The sequence below is a fragment of the Bacillus rossius genome (genome assembly GCF_032445375.1).
Source record: "Bacillus rossius redtenbacheri isolate Brsri chromosome 4 unlocalized genomic scaffold, Brsri_v3 Brsri_v3_scf4_1, whole genome shotgun sequence".
Taxonomy (NCBI): domain Eukaryota; kingdom Metazoa; phylum Arthropoda; class Insecta; order Phasmatodea; family Bacillidae; genus Bacillus; species Bacillus rossius.
The window spans coordinates 31,328,070-31,347,068 of record NW_026962010.1 but is presented as its reverse complement, the minus strand read 5'-3'; the positions used below and the strand labels follow the sequence as shown (position 1 = coordinate 31,347,068).

Genomic DNA, 18,999 nt, shown 5'->3' with positions numbered 1-18,999 from the left:
CGTAATTTCTTTTACACAAGTAATTTAATTTTCTACACCAGTAATTTAATTTTCTCTTTTAACAAAGGCTAATGTAATTTATTTTTTCTTTTACGCATGTAATTTTTTTTACAAAGGCTAATGTAATTTATTTTTTCTCTTTTACACATGTAATTTATTTTACATATATTTCTTTTTAAAAAAAAGGTAACATAATTTATACAATTGTTTACGTGTTTAAATTATCTTTTAAAGCTAGAATGATTTTAACGTAATTTTCATACTTTTACATATATTAAATTTCTTTTACACAAGTAATTATTTTTTACACATGTGAACGTAATTTATTTCTTTTACACAAGTATTTTATTTTACACACGTAATTATTTTACACACTTGGGTTATGCTGTAGCTACTGTGTATGTATTGTTCTGCAGATCTCCCCCACACAAGATGGATGTATCCACACGTGACGATTTGGTGAGCCACATACCGCGGGAGATAGCCAAGCTATTTTTTATGGAGGTGGTGGAGGGTGAACCACATCCACCGCGGGACCTTTGGGGACGTGACCCTGAAGTTGGCCGCAGCGATGGGTCGACCGCGCGTTCGCTGCGGCCGAGGGAGTTGAAGTGTTGGCGGGGCCTTCGGGGACGTGTCCCTGGGGTCGTCCGCCAACCATGATTAGTCGACGTGGATATTATATATACCCAAAAATTAAATAAAACCAACATTCTTTTTTTTACCCATGTGTTGTCTACATTATTTTTTTTCCTCCTCTGTATGTTCCTTGTGCTTGCTCCTTTCCTGTACGCAGCGAAGGCCTCACTTTGTTTCTCTGTGGTAAACACTTTCACCGTCACCCAGCAGGTAAACACTTTCCTGGTCGTCGGCGCACGAGCGAGGTTTCCAGCTCTCAGCACGGCGTTTGTACAATGCTTAATTTAATTGACGTAAAATAATAGTCTTTGTCCTAACTATGCTTAATACTGAACACATTGTTTGTACAATATTTATTTTACTTGACGTAAAATAATAGTCTTTGTCCTAACTATGCTTACTTTTCTATCTTTACGATATTATAAATTTAAACTATGCTTATTACTTGGCGTGTTGCACAAGTGCTAACACTAAAGCATTTCCACACACAGTGTTATTTTAAAGACATTATTATGCTTATAATATGATGTGGGGATTATAATTACGCATTTTATGAGTGGCGCTCCAGCGGACAACATCTCGCTCTCTGCGCGGGATTTTTGAGGTTATGTTGCTCCCAGGTAAAGTCATAGCTAGTATGACGGTGTTTGTTTTTTAAGCATACTGGTGGTGGGAGTGGGGCAGACATAGCTAGTATGGTGCCTTTTTGAGGTTATGTTACTCTGGGTATTTGTATTTAGTCATAGCTAGTATGGCGGTGTTTGTTTTTTAAGCATACTGGTGGTGGGGGTGGGGTAGACATAGCTAGTATGGCGCCTTTTTGAGGTTATGTTGCTCCCAGGTATTTAGTCATAGCTAGTATGGTGGCATTATTTAAGCATAGCGGCAAATGTTTTAGACATAGCTAGTATGGCGGGGGTTTCTTTTAGGCATACTTGGGTGGGGTGGGTGTTTTAAGCATACAACATTGCGGTTTAAGCATAGCGGTAAATAATTTTTTTGGAAATTTAAATACAGCGTCTATTTTTTTTTGGAAATTTTAAAATATGGTGGTTGGAAATTAAACATGGCGGTTAATCATAATGGCGGGGGTTTGCTTTAAGCATACAACATGGTACCTTAAGCATTTGCTTTTCGAATTTTTAACATGGCGGATGGAAATTAGATATGGCGGCATTTGTTTTAAGCATACTCGGAGTGGGATGTGGAGGGGTTGGCGGTAATTTATTTTAGCATACTCGAGGTTTTATAGACATAGCTAGAATGACTGCATTATTTAAGCTTTTTTTTCGAAATTTAAAAACATGGCGGTTTAGGCATGGCTAGTATGGCTGCATTATTTAAGCATACAGGAAATTTAAACATGGCAGTTTAGGCATAGTTAGTATGGTGTCATTATTTAAGCATTTTTTTCGAAATTTAAAAAAAACATGGCGGTTTAAGCATAGAGGTATTTTATTTAGGCACAGTGGTGATGGTGGGGGTTGGTGGCATTATTCAAGCATACTTGTAGTGGGGGTTGGAGGCGTTTCTTTTCGAAATTTAAAAACATGGCTGCATTTTATTTCTTTTCGAAATTTAATTATGGGTGTTTTAAGCATAGCGATATTTTATTTCTTTTTGGAAATTTTAAACATGGCGGGTTAAGCATAATGGTGGGGGTTTGCTTTAAACATGGCGGATTCCTTTTTTCTCGAAATTTGATCGTTTAAGCATACAACATGGCGGTGGTAGTGGAGTGGTGGCGGTTTATAGACATAGCTAGTATGACAGGGCTTTTAAGCATATTTTTTTGAAATTTAAAGACATGGCGGGTTAAACATAGCTTCTTTTAAGCATATGTTCGTTATTTAATTCCCCATACTTTAACTGATCTCGTGGTCTAGTGGTCAAGGCATCTGCCTTGTAACCACGATGTTGCTGTGTCCCATGGATCGAATCCCCATGCCGCCCAGGATTTTTTTTATACAATTCCCGCCTTCGGAGCGACGGTGGCGCGCTCCGGTAACTAAAGGCTGAACTAAGATGGTGGCCCCCAGTGGCAGCGACGGTGGCGCGCACTGGTAACCAATGTCAACAACAATGGCAGCCCCCATGAAACAAGATGGCGGCCCCCAGGGGGAGTACTGGCGCAGTGTTTACATTTCAATGTTTACATTGGTCCAGAAACGGCTTGCCACTCCTACTACTGACAACTTGATTTAGCCAATAAAAGTTTATCATAAAAATGTGTTACTAGTAAAATATTTACTTAAGAGTCCAAAGTCTCCATACTGCTGGCGAGTCTTCTCCGTGCTTAACATATCCCTGCTTTTCCTGTGGTTACATTGCATAAGTTCGAGCTTCTACGCAAATGTAAATGTAAGCACATGCATTAAAAACACCAGTCAATTTCGTAACACCTTTATCAAACACACATAGTCATGTACAGCGAATCGTACGAGAAATTCATAGAATGTAACTTATGTTCACTCGTATTCTTTCAGGGGCGAGTGCCTCGTAAGATCATAAACAAATGTAAACACAGTGGTTGCAACTTGTAAATTCATATAAAGCATCCTATTTCCACTAATGCCCTCGTATGCCGAGTCGATTCCAGCATGGTTACTTTCATCATACGTAAACGGACCACCTGTTACGTAACATATATATATTTACGTACAGCTAAAGCTTCTCCTGAAAATATCAAAGTCCAAGCCAAGGTGACAGCCGAATGCCTCCAACCACCGACAATCTCTACGACATCAATCACATACTTCGTCAAAGTCCATACGATAGCGTATCCGTAGAGTCCCAAGTCGTGCTGCCTGACCACAAAAGTTAAGTCCGAACCGGACTTAGAATAATTTTTAACTCTTCCTGCAGCGATCCCTTTATAATATTTTCTATCACCTGCAGAACTCGGCAAAATATTCTGTCACCCAACTTAACTTAGTTTGTGGTGGTCGTACCAGTTCTGAAGTTCCAGCGATGACGGGCAGCATGATGTATGGCAAGTCTGAGCATCGGAGCGGCATCAGCACAATCTTCTTCCGGTGGGCGACTGCCGGTGGTCTTCGAAATCAGGCCCTTACATAATCGTCTTGAGCAGCTATCGGGACGACCTAGAATATTCTATAAACTTCTGGCTGCTCGCGACTTCCAAATATGTCATACCCACTGTTGATATTGTATCTTTTTTTTTATTTCACTGGGGCACTTTTTTCTTGGGTGTTCGCCAGGTTGCCTATACCTCGTGCTTCAGGCTTCCGGAGCACCGAGGGTTGCTCATGCCACACACTTCGGCATCAGTAAAGATGGCACTAGCGGCACAGTATGGGACACATCCAAGAATGTTAAAGGAGGGGGGGGGGTAACTTCACACTATAACATTATCACAAATCACTGGCACATAAAAATGTTTATTCTAAGGTCACTGAATGTCTGTAAAGTTTCACAGTTCGCACTCCTCACTAGAGCTAAGCTCAACAGTAGTTCGCCCCTCACCTCGCGCCTGTCCACACACACACAGTCTCGCGCCACTCGGCCAAACAAGCACGGTTCCGTCGCTCCTCGTTGCGCCGCTCACAAAAAAAAGGGGGGTCTCTCGTCCTCCTCGCCGAACTCGAATATCACTCAACTCACCGGTTGGAACTGTCGGAACTTCCGTGGAGGCCAGCGTCGCCACTTTTATACCATTGGCAGTCTTTCTGGAATGGCTTGGAGTGTGTGTGACGAGTCGCGTCATCCCGGGCCGACCCGACGCTCGAAGCATCCAGAATATCATCGCATCATTCACGCCACTTCACGCAGTGACCCGCGGAATTCCCAGGCTGGTAAAGGATGGATAAAAGCACCGTGGAAGGGGGGCGTGGTGCAGTTGGGGGGAGGGGGTTGGCGAGCCTGAGCCGCTATAATGCCCGAAGGTATGCGTGTGATGTCAGTGGCCATGCGGGGTCGCCAGGCAGTTAAGTTAGCTAGCGCGCGTCGCGACCTTCTCCCGTGTTAGTAACAATAATCATATTAAGAAGTAAAATTACAGTTTGCTCTCATGTCACGTTAAAAATTAGTTATAATTTACCTCTGAATGTGACTGCCATGTTGGTACAGACTAATCTTTAGTTTACAATAAGCACATCGTAGGCCCTATCTCGTGACAACCCCCCTGGGTGAACAGACACGGGCTGATTGTGATGGAGGGGGAGACGGAAAACAACAAAACTGACGTATGCCAATCACTGGCCAATGCCTGCCGCGGAGACAGGCTTTTCCCGCCTTCTTCTGCCGACATTTGCAGTCCTGCATTCCAGTCACACTGGACTCATGAAATCAATTCATCACAATAATTTATGTTCACAACCAAACGAAATTTAACTTAAACATGGCCTGCGATGTGTCCACTGCAGTCGTCAACACATTACAAATAACACCATAATGCACATGTCATTCCCACCCGGCATAGTTCTACGAGACCAAAATTATAATCTTAAAGATAAATTGCTGTTTCATTGCATGCTTTTAATTGCGCCATTGGACTTACAAAGTTACTGCTCCTGTTTGGATGCCGTAAGCACGTGTAGTCATGCAAAATGGAAACCGTAAGTTAACTTATAAACATAATTGTATTAGGACTTTGGTAATTCCTTCAAAAGTCAATCACAACAATTTATTTTCGAACTTTAAAGGTAACTATTCAAATAGATATGCCATATCGACCACGATGTGTACATCTAGATTACAGTGTAATAATGCTGACTAGTTAACAACAAATTTGGTTGGTTTAAGCACGTGCTAAGTTTTGCTCACTGTGCTACTTGTCTCGCTACTCGCTTCACGGCTAGCTTCTCATTATTAAGGTCGGGTGGTGTGCAAGTACATGACGAGTGAAACTGCTGTACAACAAGACAGAAGCATGTAAATAAGGGTCATGTGACATTTCTAATGCGCGAGCATTATAGTAGTAACAACACTGGGCTAGTGGAAACAACTGCTAGTGCAATACTACTCTTCAGCTGTCGGCTAGAGCACACTAAGTGTCTTGAGTTGGTGGGCCGATCATAGAGCAGCAGGAAAAGCTACTCAACCAACAAAGGAGTACTAAACGAATGTTTGCCCCAGAAAAGAGAACAGTTGACAAACAGTTGACGTGATATGTTCCAACCTGACACCGAGAACGCAGTCAACACATCTGTTGCCACAGGCTGCGCAATGTCTAAAAATAAAACCTCTGTTTGAGGAAGATGTGGATGTCCTGAAAAGCTACACTCCTACGTACCTGTAGCTTGCTCCTATACAGAATGAGTCTGAATCCAACCGACAAATTCAGCTGCAGGTTCATCATGACAAAATGAGTTGAAAACCTCTACACGACTTGTGATCTAAAGTGTTTCCCAAGGCTGGGTACACGTCTTTGAAGTTGCAGCCGAACAAAATTTTTCTTGTAAATAATAGGTTGAACACTGCGCTTCTGAAACATGTTTAATTGATCAAAGTTTTACAAACATTGCTACTTTTGTCCACGTGGAAAAAATATTTCACTGAACCAACACCTTTATTTGTCACATTTTTTTGGCGTGTTTTTTAATACTTTTAGCGTCCGTCACTCATCCCGGTTCCTTGCGCTGCAGCATGATAATTGTCTAGCATGTAGAAGCCATGCTGGTCATTTACAGGAAATATGTTCTGGCTGCACAATACTCAGTAGTCGGTCCATGGCGGTCCTATGAGAGAGGCTAAAATATTCATTTAAAACTAAGAAAACTATAGGGATAGCAAAAACAGTATACTATAGTCCGCACCTAAACTTTGATGGCGATTTTTTTAGAGCAACTGTACCGTATGTGAAATTTTAAAAAGTAAATTACTTTCAGAAACCAGATAAAACTATAGTTTTGACGATTCTTTTCAAATCATCATAAATGCTGTGATGCCACAGATAGAATAAATAATACTAAGTAAAACAAACTAAACTGTGACCATGTGTTTAAGGGGATGGAGAAAACATAATAACAACAAAGATTAAGTTAAATAATAATTGCAAAATTTTAATATTCGACAGTTTAAAATATACCTCAACCTGACTAAATACCAATACTTACTCTTTCATTGAAATAATCTGGTCACGACAAATAAAAAAAAATATATGCAAATGATCTAAGTTCTCTAAATACCTACGTTGTACACAGTACAAACCAAAAGTTTATATTTTTCACTTTAATAAATCTCACAATTTATGGCAAATTAAGAATCTCAGGGTTTTATTTTAAAAGTTTCTGGCTAATTCAAAATCGGTAGTTCAGAAGACATTACACTCAGGACTTCTAGACTGTGGATGTTCATGTTCGTTTATAAGTATGTACGTTATTATTAAATATAGGTCTCGGGGCACAAGAACACAGTTTACAATTATTACCTTGTACTTTCGGCCGCACAATGAACAATAAATTATACTGTTCCTGTAGTGACAAAATGCCTAAAACGCGGTGGCATCACTAAAATTCGTAACAAACGTACCTTCACAGTGTGGCCTACCTGTCCGTTGTGATTTCGCGAGCCGACAAAACACTGTCGCGCTCACATACGCAATTTAGGTAGCAAATTCAGCCACCGCCAGGACTTCCTGACGGGCAGCCACACTAGGCCAAGCGGTCCGAAAACGTTCTTATTTCCCATCATTCATGGAGCCAGCAAGACTCAGTCAATCACGAAGCACCGTCCAATAAATCAAAAGGAAACGGAATTTAACGCACACATATGTCAATAAAATAACAATTTTAACAAATATTTCAGTGGCAACGTCTCTTAAATGTAATTTAAATTAAGTTTAAAATCCAAACACAGTTTATGAACAAACCTTCTGCGATCCTCAACAAAGCACTTTATGACGTTTGGTCGCCAGGGGACGGTGATTGAAGACGTAAACAAACCAAATATGCACAGTGCCAGTACTCTGTAATACTGTTATATTACAATGCCTTTAGTTAGCCTTTAAAGTGTGTATATATTTCAAACATCTGCTGTAACTGGGCGGTACTGAACACCGGCCTCACCTCCCTGCTCAGGCTTGGAAGCTGGGTCCGCCGCCCAGTCAGTCATAGTTGGAGGGCAATACTGCACAGATGCACTCCAATCAGAGCACCCGTACAGACAAGGGAGGTCTGTGGGGTCCACAATAACCACACTAGGTGATGGAGAGATTGTTTTTAAAGACTTATTGTAATCCCTACTGGACTACTATAATGTATTTCCTCCCCATTAAAGCCCGACATGTCCCATGCACAGAAGCGGCAGGAATTCGGTTTCCAAGTAGTCTTTACTTAATACCGGTTTGCGCACTTGTTAGGTACTGTAAGCATGCTGTTCATCCAAACTTGACACGTGCCTTAATAACATTATATATGTTTTTATAACTTTTGTTAGCTAAATTTAATTGACTTAAAAACAAATTATTAAGAACAATCAAGTATGAAAATGGCACATAGACACATATGTTAATAAAAATTACTTATACAATTATTTAATGCTTGCTTTTAGAATTTTCAATTTTTTTAAATTCATAGCAAACTTTTTATTTTGATCGCTAACATATAAAATCACTACGCTAAATAAAAGTTTTTAAATTGGTCGTTGTTATTTACGTATGGCTACGTGCACATTAATACGACCTAACTGTCAATAGGTTGTGCTAACAGTAAAACTAAAAGTAATTTGGATATTATCCTTCCATTATAAATTTGTCCTTTACATTATGGCTTCATTTGCTAATGGATGTAGGGGAGGGGAAGTGTGTGCTGTGGTCGCATCCCTGTGTATCCGGATACAGCTCAGGTTGCCGTGGTATTACTGCCTGGCAGTGGGAGGCACAGCCATTAAGAATCAAAATATTGTTTACCTTATCTCCTAATCTACAGCTGTCGCCAACAACCAGACTATTCGGTCCATTATAAGCTCTATCTGGAGAATATAACTACCATGCCTTGCCCGGGACACGACCTCAGACCCCCAGCACCGAGGACTATAGAGCATCCCACTCTTAGATTGCTGTGTGGAAGTAAATGGGCGCATTCTCTCTCTCTCTCTCTCTCTAACACACGACGATTGCCGTTAGCACTGTCCTTGTTTCTTCGTGCGTTGTTGCCAAATATCAAACGAAATTTAAAATTTTAATTTTTGGACCAAGCTTTTTTTTCATATTGTATAGAATAAAAATACGCATCAGGCAATGCTTATTTTGAATACTTAACAATATTTTAAGTGTCCTAAAAAATTAAAAAACATAACTTATTCGCTGCGAACTGTTTTGAAGTATTCCGATATGTTTCACATCAAAAAAAGAAAACCTACATGTGTATTTCATTCAGATTTTTTTTATTAGTAAATTAATGCCTTAGGACGCCACCGAACAAATGTTAAGACAAAAACTGTACAGGTTTCACTTAAATATTTTTTTTAATATATTGAAATGCATTTTTTCACAAACTGACACATCAAAACGTTGACCCGCGGAAAATTTTTTTTCTATTAAAGATAGATGGGGGACGAAAGCGAGAAAAATGTTCACAATGAATTGAATTAGTTTTTAAAAGCAGCCCCATCTCAATTGCTTCTACAGTTTCCGTGGAAATAGCTGTTAAAGATGTGTCTTATCAGTACAAGAGCACGCGCTGCCGTCGTAAGAGGAAACAGGGTCGTGCGTTTAGATAAGTGGGGTTCTGTCCTACAAGCAATTTCAAATACATGGCTTCCTTAATCAACAAAAAATATTATAATCGATTCTTGAACATAATATGTAAAATATATGAAATAAATACGAAGGAATTCAATAGCGATCATGGTACAAAATTTTGAATTATTTTTCTATCCTTCTCAACACCAAGCATCTTATCAAACATTGTTTTAGACAAAGTTTTGGAAAAAAATTATGATATTATTACAAACAATTTAAACAGATTTGATAAGGTGTCTACTAAGGCAGTTACGTTTTTTTGTCCGGTGAAAATTTTTTTCGAACCCATGCAGTTATGGCTGGTTGTATCAAAAATGTATTTAGAAAACATTTTTCGGCATTAGGTAATCCGAGTTATCATACGTTAAAACGGATGCGATATTATTCATATTATGGGAGTTATTGCGATTTTTCTGTTTTTCAAAAAATCTTCCCCATTTCGAACCAATTGTTCGGATTTTTCCCATAACTTACTCGACCGAGAATTTCCATTACCGTATTTTATTTATCATTTTGGACACGACTTGTCCAAAAATACGGCATTTATCGGGCCCATGAAAATGTGCTATATATATATATATGTGTGTGTGTGTGTGTGTATATATATATATATGTATGGGATTTTTAGAACAGAAAAGAAAACTATAAGAAATTTTCGTCTACAATAGGTAGTTTTTATTTGAAATTTACATAAAAGTGGCATTATTACAAATTTATATGTGTAATAGTATAAAATATTATAAATTACGATATGATTTCTTAAAATGCTTCTTGTTCGATCCAAATTACAAAGACACTGATCTCCTGAAATTCGTAATGTGTTAGAGATTTGGCAACAGCGCGCGCCATAAGCCGTGTACTGCAATCTAAGAGTGGGACGGGCTATAATATATGTATCTATAGGCAGTGTCAATGTGTCTCTGAAGTAGACGTCTCAGACCGGTCCATATGAAAATGGGCAGCACAAGGCTGGGGCATTTATATCCTCTGAAATGGCCAGTGAGTATGCCATTTTGAAGTTTCCAGTGAGTGTCGGGCAGCGCGGTCACACGGTCCAGACTGCCAGCGCCAGAGTTGGCGACGTGCGAACATGACAACCCAACCACGCAGTGTGCCTGTTTTAATCATCATTTTATGCCGCATTATTATGCCACATAATTTTATTTATTTTTAGTAAAATTATGCATTTCTCTGATTTGGTACTGTGTGAATGTCTAAATACTTCTTTGTTGCTTCACTCGAAAATATATTTTCAGCCAATTCCGCCTACTCGGTAAATATCAGTAAATAAATATAAAATACAGGCTGTCCATAAATGAATGTCCCAGTTTCAATAGTATATTATAGCAGTTTAATTTAGACTATTCACAACAAATCATACTTAAAATTGAAGGTAAAATGACCTAGTTTTTCTAACAATGTTCAGTTTGATCACCTTTATTTATATGACACAAATACAATCTAAAGTCCAATTCTTTCCACACTTTGGTTAACACATTCGGAGTTTCAATTCTGTATCTCAACACTGGACAATTATTAGGTTCGGCAGAACGTAGACACGATCTTGATAAAGCCCCAAAGAAAAAAAAATCGCATGGCGTTATGTCAGGTGATCGCAGAGTCAGCGAAAAAACTCTGTCGTCTCTACCATTACGACCAGTCCAACGGCCAGGAGCGTCGACATACAACCACTTTCGTACAGAGAAATTCCAATGGGGAGTGGGCTCCATCTTGTTGCCAATTAACCAAATAATGTTTAATAATTCACCTTCTACTAACTGGGGAAACTACGCTCAGGAGTTGTCTTTTTGCGTAGGTGGCACTGCAAGCGAGAAAACAACATGGCAGTACTAGCGCATTCGCTTATCTAAAATAGTTACTCATTGTGACCTTGAACCAACACACTACAAAGCTTACAGTTGATAATTTAGAAAATTTTTAACTGGGACATTCTTTTGCGGATATACTGTATTGACAATCAGTGTATAATCCGGCTGATATCTGTAGCTCATTTGGGTGCATACTATAGCCCGTCCCACTCTTAGATTGCAGTACACGGCTTATGGCGCGCGCTGTTGCCAAATCTCTAACACATTACGAATTTCAGGAGATCAGTGTCTTTGTAATTTGGATCGAACAAGAAGCATTTTAAGAAATCATATCGTAATTTATAATATTTTATACTATTACACATATAAATTTGTAATAATGCCACTTTTATGTAAATTTCAAATAAAAACTACCTATTGTAGACGAAAATTTCTTATAGTTTTCTTTTCTGTTCTAAAAATCCCATACATATATATATATACACACACACACACACACACACATATATATATATATATCACATTTTCATGGGCCCGATAAATGCCGTATTTTTGGACAAGTCGTGTCCAAAATGATAAATAAAATACGGTAATGGAAATTCTCGGTCGAGTAAGTTATGGGAAAAATCCGAACAATTGGTTCGAAATGGGGAAGATTTTTTGAAAAACAGAAAAATCGCAACAACTCCCATAATATGAATAATATCGCATCCGTTTTAACGTATGATAACTCGGATTACCTAATGCCGAAAAATGTTTTCTAAATACATTTTTGATACGACCAGCCATAACTGCATGGGTTCGAAAAAAATTTTCACAGGACAAAAAAACGTAACTGCCTTAGTAGACACCTTATCAAATCTGTTTAAATTGTTTGTAATAATATCATAATTTTTTTCCAAAACTTTGTCTAAAACAATGTTTGATAAGATGCTTGGTGTTGAGAAGGATAGAAAAATAATTCAAAATTTTGTACCATGATCGCTATTGAATTCCTTCGTATTTATTTCATATATTTTACATATTATGTTCAAGAATCGATTATAATATTTTTTGTTGATTAAGGAAGCCATGTATTTGAAATTGCTTGTAGGACAGAACCCCACTTATCTAAACGCACGACCCTGTTTCCTCTTACGACGGCAGCGCGTGCTCTTGTACTGATAAGACACATCTTTAACAGCTATTTCCACGGAAACTGTAGAAGCAATTGAGATGGGGCTGCTTTTAAAAACTAATTCAATTCATTGTGAACATTTTTCTCGCTTTCGTCCCCCATCTATCTTTAATAGAAAAAAAATTTTCCGCGGGTCAACTTTTTGATGTGTCAGTTTGTGAAAAAATGCCTTTCAATATATTAAAAAAAATATTTAAGTGAAACCTGTACAGTTTTTGTCTTAACATTTGTTCGGTGGCGTCCTAAGGCATTAATTTACTAATAAAAAAAATCTGAATGAAATACACATGTAGGTTTTCTTTTTTTGATGTGAAACATATCGGAATACTTCAAAACAGTTCGCAGCGAATAAGTTATGTTTTTTAATTTTTTCGGACACTTAAAATATTGTTAAGTATTCAAAATAAGCTTTGCCTGATGCGTATTTTGATTCTATACAATATGAAAAAAAAGCTTGGTCCAAAAATTAAAATTTTAAATTTCGTTTGATATTTGGCAACAACGCACGAAGAAACAAGGACAGTGCTAACGGCAATCGGCGTGTGTTAGAGAGAGAGAGAATGCGCCCATTTACTTCCACACTGCAATCTAAGAGTGGGATGCTCTATAGAAGAGTTCTTCGTAATTCCAAATAAAAAAATCTTTGTATAAACTACGCCGTATTTCGACTTCAGTTTTTTTATGTTTCTTTCTAAACAAATAAAAAAAACACACATTTGGATAAAATAAGATTATTCTTACTGTGGAGTTAACCAGTATTTTTAAAGTTGTGTTAATATACCAAGAATATTATTTTAGAATTAAGTTCAAAGTAAGTGAACTCAGTATCCGTAAAATTACGAAGATCCCTGGCTAATTTGTAACCAGCGTTCTTGGTAAATAAAAGATGAAAATTTTTAACAGTGAAGGCAAGATTTTGTGATACAGCAAGCTTTTCAACCATTCAAGACCACACTTTTCATGTTGGTTTTTACATTATTTATGTAATAATTGATAACACTCACGCCATATAACCAACAAATGTATTTAAATTTCCCAGCGTCGAAACGAATGGGGGCTTTTTTTTTTTAAATTAAACATTTTTATGGGTGAGGAAAGACAATGGTGCCATACAGGGGCGCAACAACTAAATTTCCAAAGGGGGGGGCAATATACCTTTTCATAAAGAATCATTGATCCCCCTATTGATGCGGGGGGTCCGGGGGTCCTCACCCGGGAAAATTTGTATTTCAAGGTGGAAAATGGTGCTATTTAAGCAGTTTTATAATCTAAAAATTGATTACACAGCACTTTTTGCCCACGTTTGCCCCCACTTCAAGGTTTCAGAGAGGGGGCAAAATAAATACCCTTGCCCCCCCCCCCCCCCTGTTGTTGACCCCTGGTGCCATACAATTATAAAGAAAAACAAAAGGATATTTTTTTTTTTTTATAAATATGATTTGTGAGGATTAGTTACAAATTTTTTTGAACTATAACTTCTTACTACTTGCTTTAATTGATTCCCCGCTTCGAAAAAGGAGTATCTAAGGGGACTGAAAAAGATGGGAAAGAATTTCATTAGATGTTCTTGTCTACTACACAGTGATGCTCTTTCCTCTAAAACTGGCTGATCAGGCAATAAGTGAAGAAGGACCGGAAGAATCACGTGTTACTGAAATAGTGTCTTGCTGCGCGTGTAAACACCGGAGGTCGGAGGACATGTTTACTTTGTGAGAATGTGGGTTCTTGCGCGGGTACGTGCAGTTCGCGATCAGCAGCTCGGGAAGACGAGCTGGAGCGCCGCGCGAGGGCTCAGTGGAATGTCCTGGAGCACCAAGCAACAGTGATGGGCGCCATCGACTAAATCTAAATATGTATCGTTATTCGCGACTAAAATGAAAATCAGTCGATTAAATATAGTCATTATTCATTCCTTCTTTCCCGGCCAATCGATGAGCTGTACTTGGTGTTTAGTATTATTTGCCAGGCAAGTTTCAATATTTTATTTTTAGTACCATTTGCAGATAATTTGAGACTGCAACAATTCACAGATCATGCTAAAAGGAATATTATAAATTTTATGATTAATGCAATTACGGTCATGGTTTACTATAAACAATATTTTTCATCACTTTGTGTTCTCATTTTTTTTACATAAATTTTTTTGAAATGTTTTCTTCAATCATTAGACTAAAATTAAACAATATAAAGGGTATTTTAGTCTACCCCCTTTACATGATATATACTCTGTAATTTTCGTAAACACAGAGCCGGTTATTATAGTTTATAAAAATTGGTATTTAACGAAAACAATATATTTTCAGAGTGAATAGTAACTGGAACAGTTTTTAGTCGTTCGGTCATCAATAACAACACCGTTGCATCTTGAGTGAATGATAAGTTATTCGATAGTGCCCAACACTGCACGCACCGACCTGGAGGGGTGGGCGTGCGCAGACACGTCCGTACTGCGGAACTCCCGCAGCTGACAGGTGGGGCAGGCGGCAGCCAGGGGTGCCAACCCCCGCAGCGCAGTCCTCATCAGGGTCGCCATCCGTCACAAGCAGCAACCTCGCCGTGTCCGGCTCGCGACAACACTGGCCGCAGCCGAACCCGGCGCCGCGTCGCTATCTGCCGCGCCAGTGTTGCCAACACGCGCCGCCGAGGTTCTCGTACCAACCTCCCCGCGCGCGGCCGTTCTTCTCGTGTTCCTCGTGCGGCATGCTTTGCATGGCACGCCATCTGTCTATTTGTGTTCTCCTGTATTAAGCTGGTCTCACAATGATCCGGCGCCCATCCGTACGTCAATCACGTGATATTCAGCCAATCAGATGGCCCGGAAAATTCAATCCATTCGTCCGTCAAAACCTTACCAAGCTTTACCTTTCGACAGACGGATGAAATTATAACCTCAAAAATGTCTGAAAGGCATTATCTTTATTTTAAAAGGTTTTTTGGTTTAATTGTTAAGCTGCTTCCGTATTATGTTCTTAACTTGCCTGTGAACATGTTTTGATTTTTATATGAACAGTAATTGTCTGAGATACAAAAGTAATTAAAAGTGAATAGTAATTCAAAAATATTTTTAAGTGCATATTTTAGAGTTTGTTTAATCATTTATTAATTCATAACGTACATGGTCGTCAAGCTGGTAAACCTTTACATGATAAATATCCTCGAAAGTATGAGCCTTAATAGTTTTGGGGAGCATACAAGTGGAAAAATATAATGACAGACATGCGGATCATTGTGGACCACTCGGCTTGTTGACGGACGGACGCAATGGATCATTGTGAGTCCAACTTTAGTAGCTGCTATCAAAACGAATAAATCCAGCCTAGCGAATACTTTTAGATGTGTGCTTGCATATTTAAATAATAATATGATTAGCATATTTATATGTGATGTGTTTTTTATACATACGCATATTTGTAACAGATATATGCAAAGCATATTATTATGCAAGGCATAATTTATATATATATATCGTCTAAATGCAACATTCACTAACCTTGATTTTCAAGACTTCTGTTGATGTTCTATACGTGCTCCTGAATATTCGTGAAAATATTTTGTTGGGTTTCTCCGTGTGCTTCTGGTTATTTCTGAGGAAAATTTCACTGCATGCAATTTTTTTTTCGAAATTAGTCATGCAATTGTATTCTGAGTTTCGTTTTATTTGCGAATTCCTATTACCAAATTAGCACTACCAATTTTTTTTTGTGGAATTATAACAAAATAGATTACCGAGTCCATTAGGTACTATGCCTTGAGACGGCTGAGAAATATACAAGTTCGTCATACAAGACGAACTTCCTTCTTCTTGAAATCTAGGGAAGTGACAAATACTAAACAATCATTTGTTAAACATTATTATCAATCAGTGGATCGGAAACTTAGTTATCATCAGGGTCTACAAAAAAAGAAAAGAAACGACATTTATCTTTGTTACTCTATACTTTACTGGTCTATAGAGTTTTCTTGTTCATCTCTTACGAGACAGAAACATCATCAACTAGAAAAAACATTTAAAATTTTAACATTATGTTTTGATGACCAGATTACATAAAAATATTTGGCTAACAGTATTTTCAGTGTTCATAGGAATTTCAGTGCTTCGAAGGTAAAATTAAAATATATTACTAAAAACAGATGCTTCCCTTAAACCCGGACGTTCAGTAGCTGTGTTGGAAGCCGCCTGGGAGGATATATCTTCAGGACGCACCTACTAGGGAATCCCTCAAAAGGCCAGGATACTGGAAAAAATGTAGTATTTGGGCGAAACTTGGACCCATTGTATCGCAAATAAGGCAGCATTATTAGTGATGACAATAACCAAATGAGCTTCGACGCAAGGTCGTAGCTTTACAAAATTGAATGAGGCATCAAAGTTCATTAAAAAAAAAATCCTACTTATCAATTATGTATATAGCCGAAGAGTGATCAAGACCTGGTGAGAAGACGAAGAAACACCAAATAGTCCATGCTCAGACGCGTAGCACGAAACACAGGCTATTTTATTTAAAACTGTTTATACAATGCAAAAACCACACTTCAACCAATTTTTTTGGGTGTGTAAACTATATGGCACAACAATTAACTTAAGAAAAAAAGTCTTCGCACACTTATCATGTAATCATGCAGGTGTGTCCTGGCTCGATGCGCCGGCCTGTCGCATCACACACGATAAGAGTCCCTAGTCACTGTAGCCTCTGGAGATTTCCCTGATATTCCGCACTGCCGTTAAGCCTGATGAGTGAGCTTATAAAAGTAGATCCACGTTTGTCTCCATTTGACGTTGCTCCTATGTGATGCATAGTAGTTTTGTGGGAAATCATAAGTTTGGTAAGCGCCAGCCAATGAAATTAATAAATTAACTGTGCGCTGGCCCTCAGTCTGACGATCACAAGGCCTCACAGGTTGAAAAAAGGGCTCCGCCTTTATGCTAAAAGAACGTATCACTATCACATCTGACATCGTACTCCGCACGAGGCCTGAAGTCCGGTCGCCACCCCGCCTGAGGAACGAACCCACTGACCGACATCCGTGGCTCAAATAAGCAACCCGTCTCTAACAGTCACCAACTTTAACTCAGATATGAAATAAATGACAACGGAAAAATAAACTGAGACCAGTAAAAGAGAATTACATTTTGACAAAGGCGGAATTTTTGGGGAGTCAATCACGTAGTTTTCTGACTAAATCTCATTTCGAAACTTGCCACTGAGCACTGTCACGCGAAGAGCAATTGAGACGAGAGCTGTGGTAATGTGCGATCACGACAAAGTCTCGGAAGTTTCTCTCCGAAATCATGCCGAGAACCGAGAGGAACAGCGGGCCTTGTGTATCATTCCGCCTGGAGGCGAAAGTAATGCAGGAAGGCGGGAAGTACATGCATTACCAGCAAGTAGGCTACAAAAAAGGAGGGCGAGGCAAATTTACATAGAAGTTAGTCCGCGGAGGGAATAAAGTGTGCTGGCCAGAAGACTGTCGAGTTGCGAAAAGAAAGATCATGGCCGGGAAGGGGGGGTGGGGTGTCCGTGGTATAAAGGCCTTCACACCAGAAGGGCATTTTTGAGGGGTGTTTACAGGAGGTCCGTCTGTCCAGTGGCGCTCGGTGGCAGAGAAGTCGAACTAAACTTAGTAGCGCCTACCATAGTTGGTGTCAGTGTTGCTAAGTCATGCTCAGAGATGCCGCGGTATGGCAAAACGCTGGAAGACTTGGTCTAGGTGATGGCGCTGCCTGGCGGGAACAAGCGAAGTTAAGAGGCTTAACTTTAGTTCCGCCGGAGCCCGAGAGAGAGCGCAGGATGGCAATGCGTTCGGTGTGGAGGGGGCAGTGTGGGCGCAGGTAGAAGCACCACGGGAGGGGGAAGCCAGGGAGGGGATCCGGTCATTGGCCGGATCTGGATTCCGAGAAGCACAGCGAAAAACACTGGTGGGGAAGGAGGGGCAGAAAAGTATCCAATCGGAATGGTTACCATTCCGTAAATTATACATCTTGATGTGCCCAGGGCAATCCGGAATGTTTACCATTCAGGATTTACGGGCAAATATCGTATAATTGCAAATCCTGAAAAGTATCCACTGTATGAATGGTTACCATTCCGGATTGGATAGTTTTCCGTGTTCGTCTGCAAAATACGGAAAAGTATCCGCTGTCGGAATGGTAACCATTCCAGTTTTGTGTGCGCAGATATAAAAGTAGCACCTAAAATCTTGAATGGTTACCATTCCGGTTTTCCTTGCCAATGCACTTAATTTAAAAATACTGAAAAGTTACCGCAGTGTGAATAGTTACCATTCCGGGTTTATTTGACAATGCACTTACTTTAAAAATCCTGAAAAATGCACACAGCATGAATGGTTACCATTCTCGTGAAGCGGGTGTGTCTTCAGAGTTCGTACATGCGCCTTCCTTCCACCCCTCTCCTCACGTCATTATACTCCTCTCCTACCCCCTCCCTCTCGCCAATAATTTTTTACAGGTGAATTCTCATGTGTCTGGTGTGCGGTGCGCCGTTTCCCCTTAATTTCCCCTCCGCGCATGCGCAATTGTGTTAGGCTCTATTATTTAAGGGCTCGCAGAGCTCATTGGAGCCTCTTATTTTCAACTGAGTTTTAGTAGAAACAACATGTATTGTTGTTGCCGTTCTGTCAGATTTAATCAC

General features: G+C 39.3%; 1 protein-coding gene across 2 annotated transcripts in view; it reads right to left on the bottom strand.

Annotated features, from left to right (window-relative positions):
* LOC134541680 (farnesyl pyrophosphate synthase-like) overlaps window positions 1-15,000 on the bottom strand; it is a 128,866-nt gene extending 113,866 nt beyond the window's left edge. Inside the window, exon 1 of one of the 2 annotated variants that reach the window (XM_063385298.1) lies at window positions 14,764-15,000. In XM_063385298.1, the coding sequence (XP_063241368.1) occupies window positions 14,764-14,882 (119 nt within the window). In that variant the 5' untranslated portion in view covers window positions 14,883-15,000. The remainder of the gene's footprint in view (window positions 1-14,763) is intronic. The other variant, XM_063385297.1, reaches the window with a different exon arrangement.
* Between the last annotated feature and the right edge of the window lie 3,999 nt (window positions 15,001-18,999).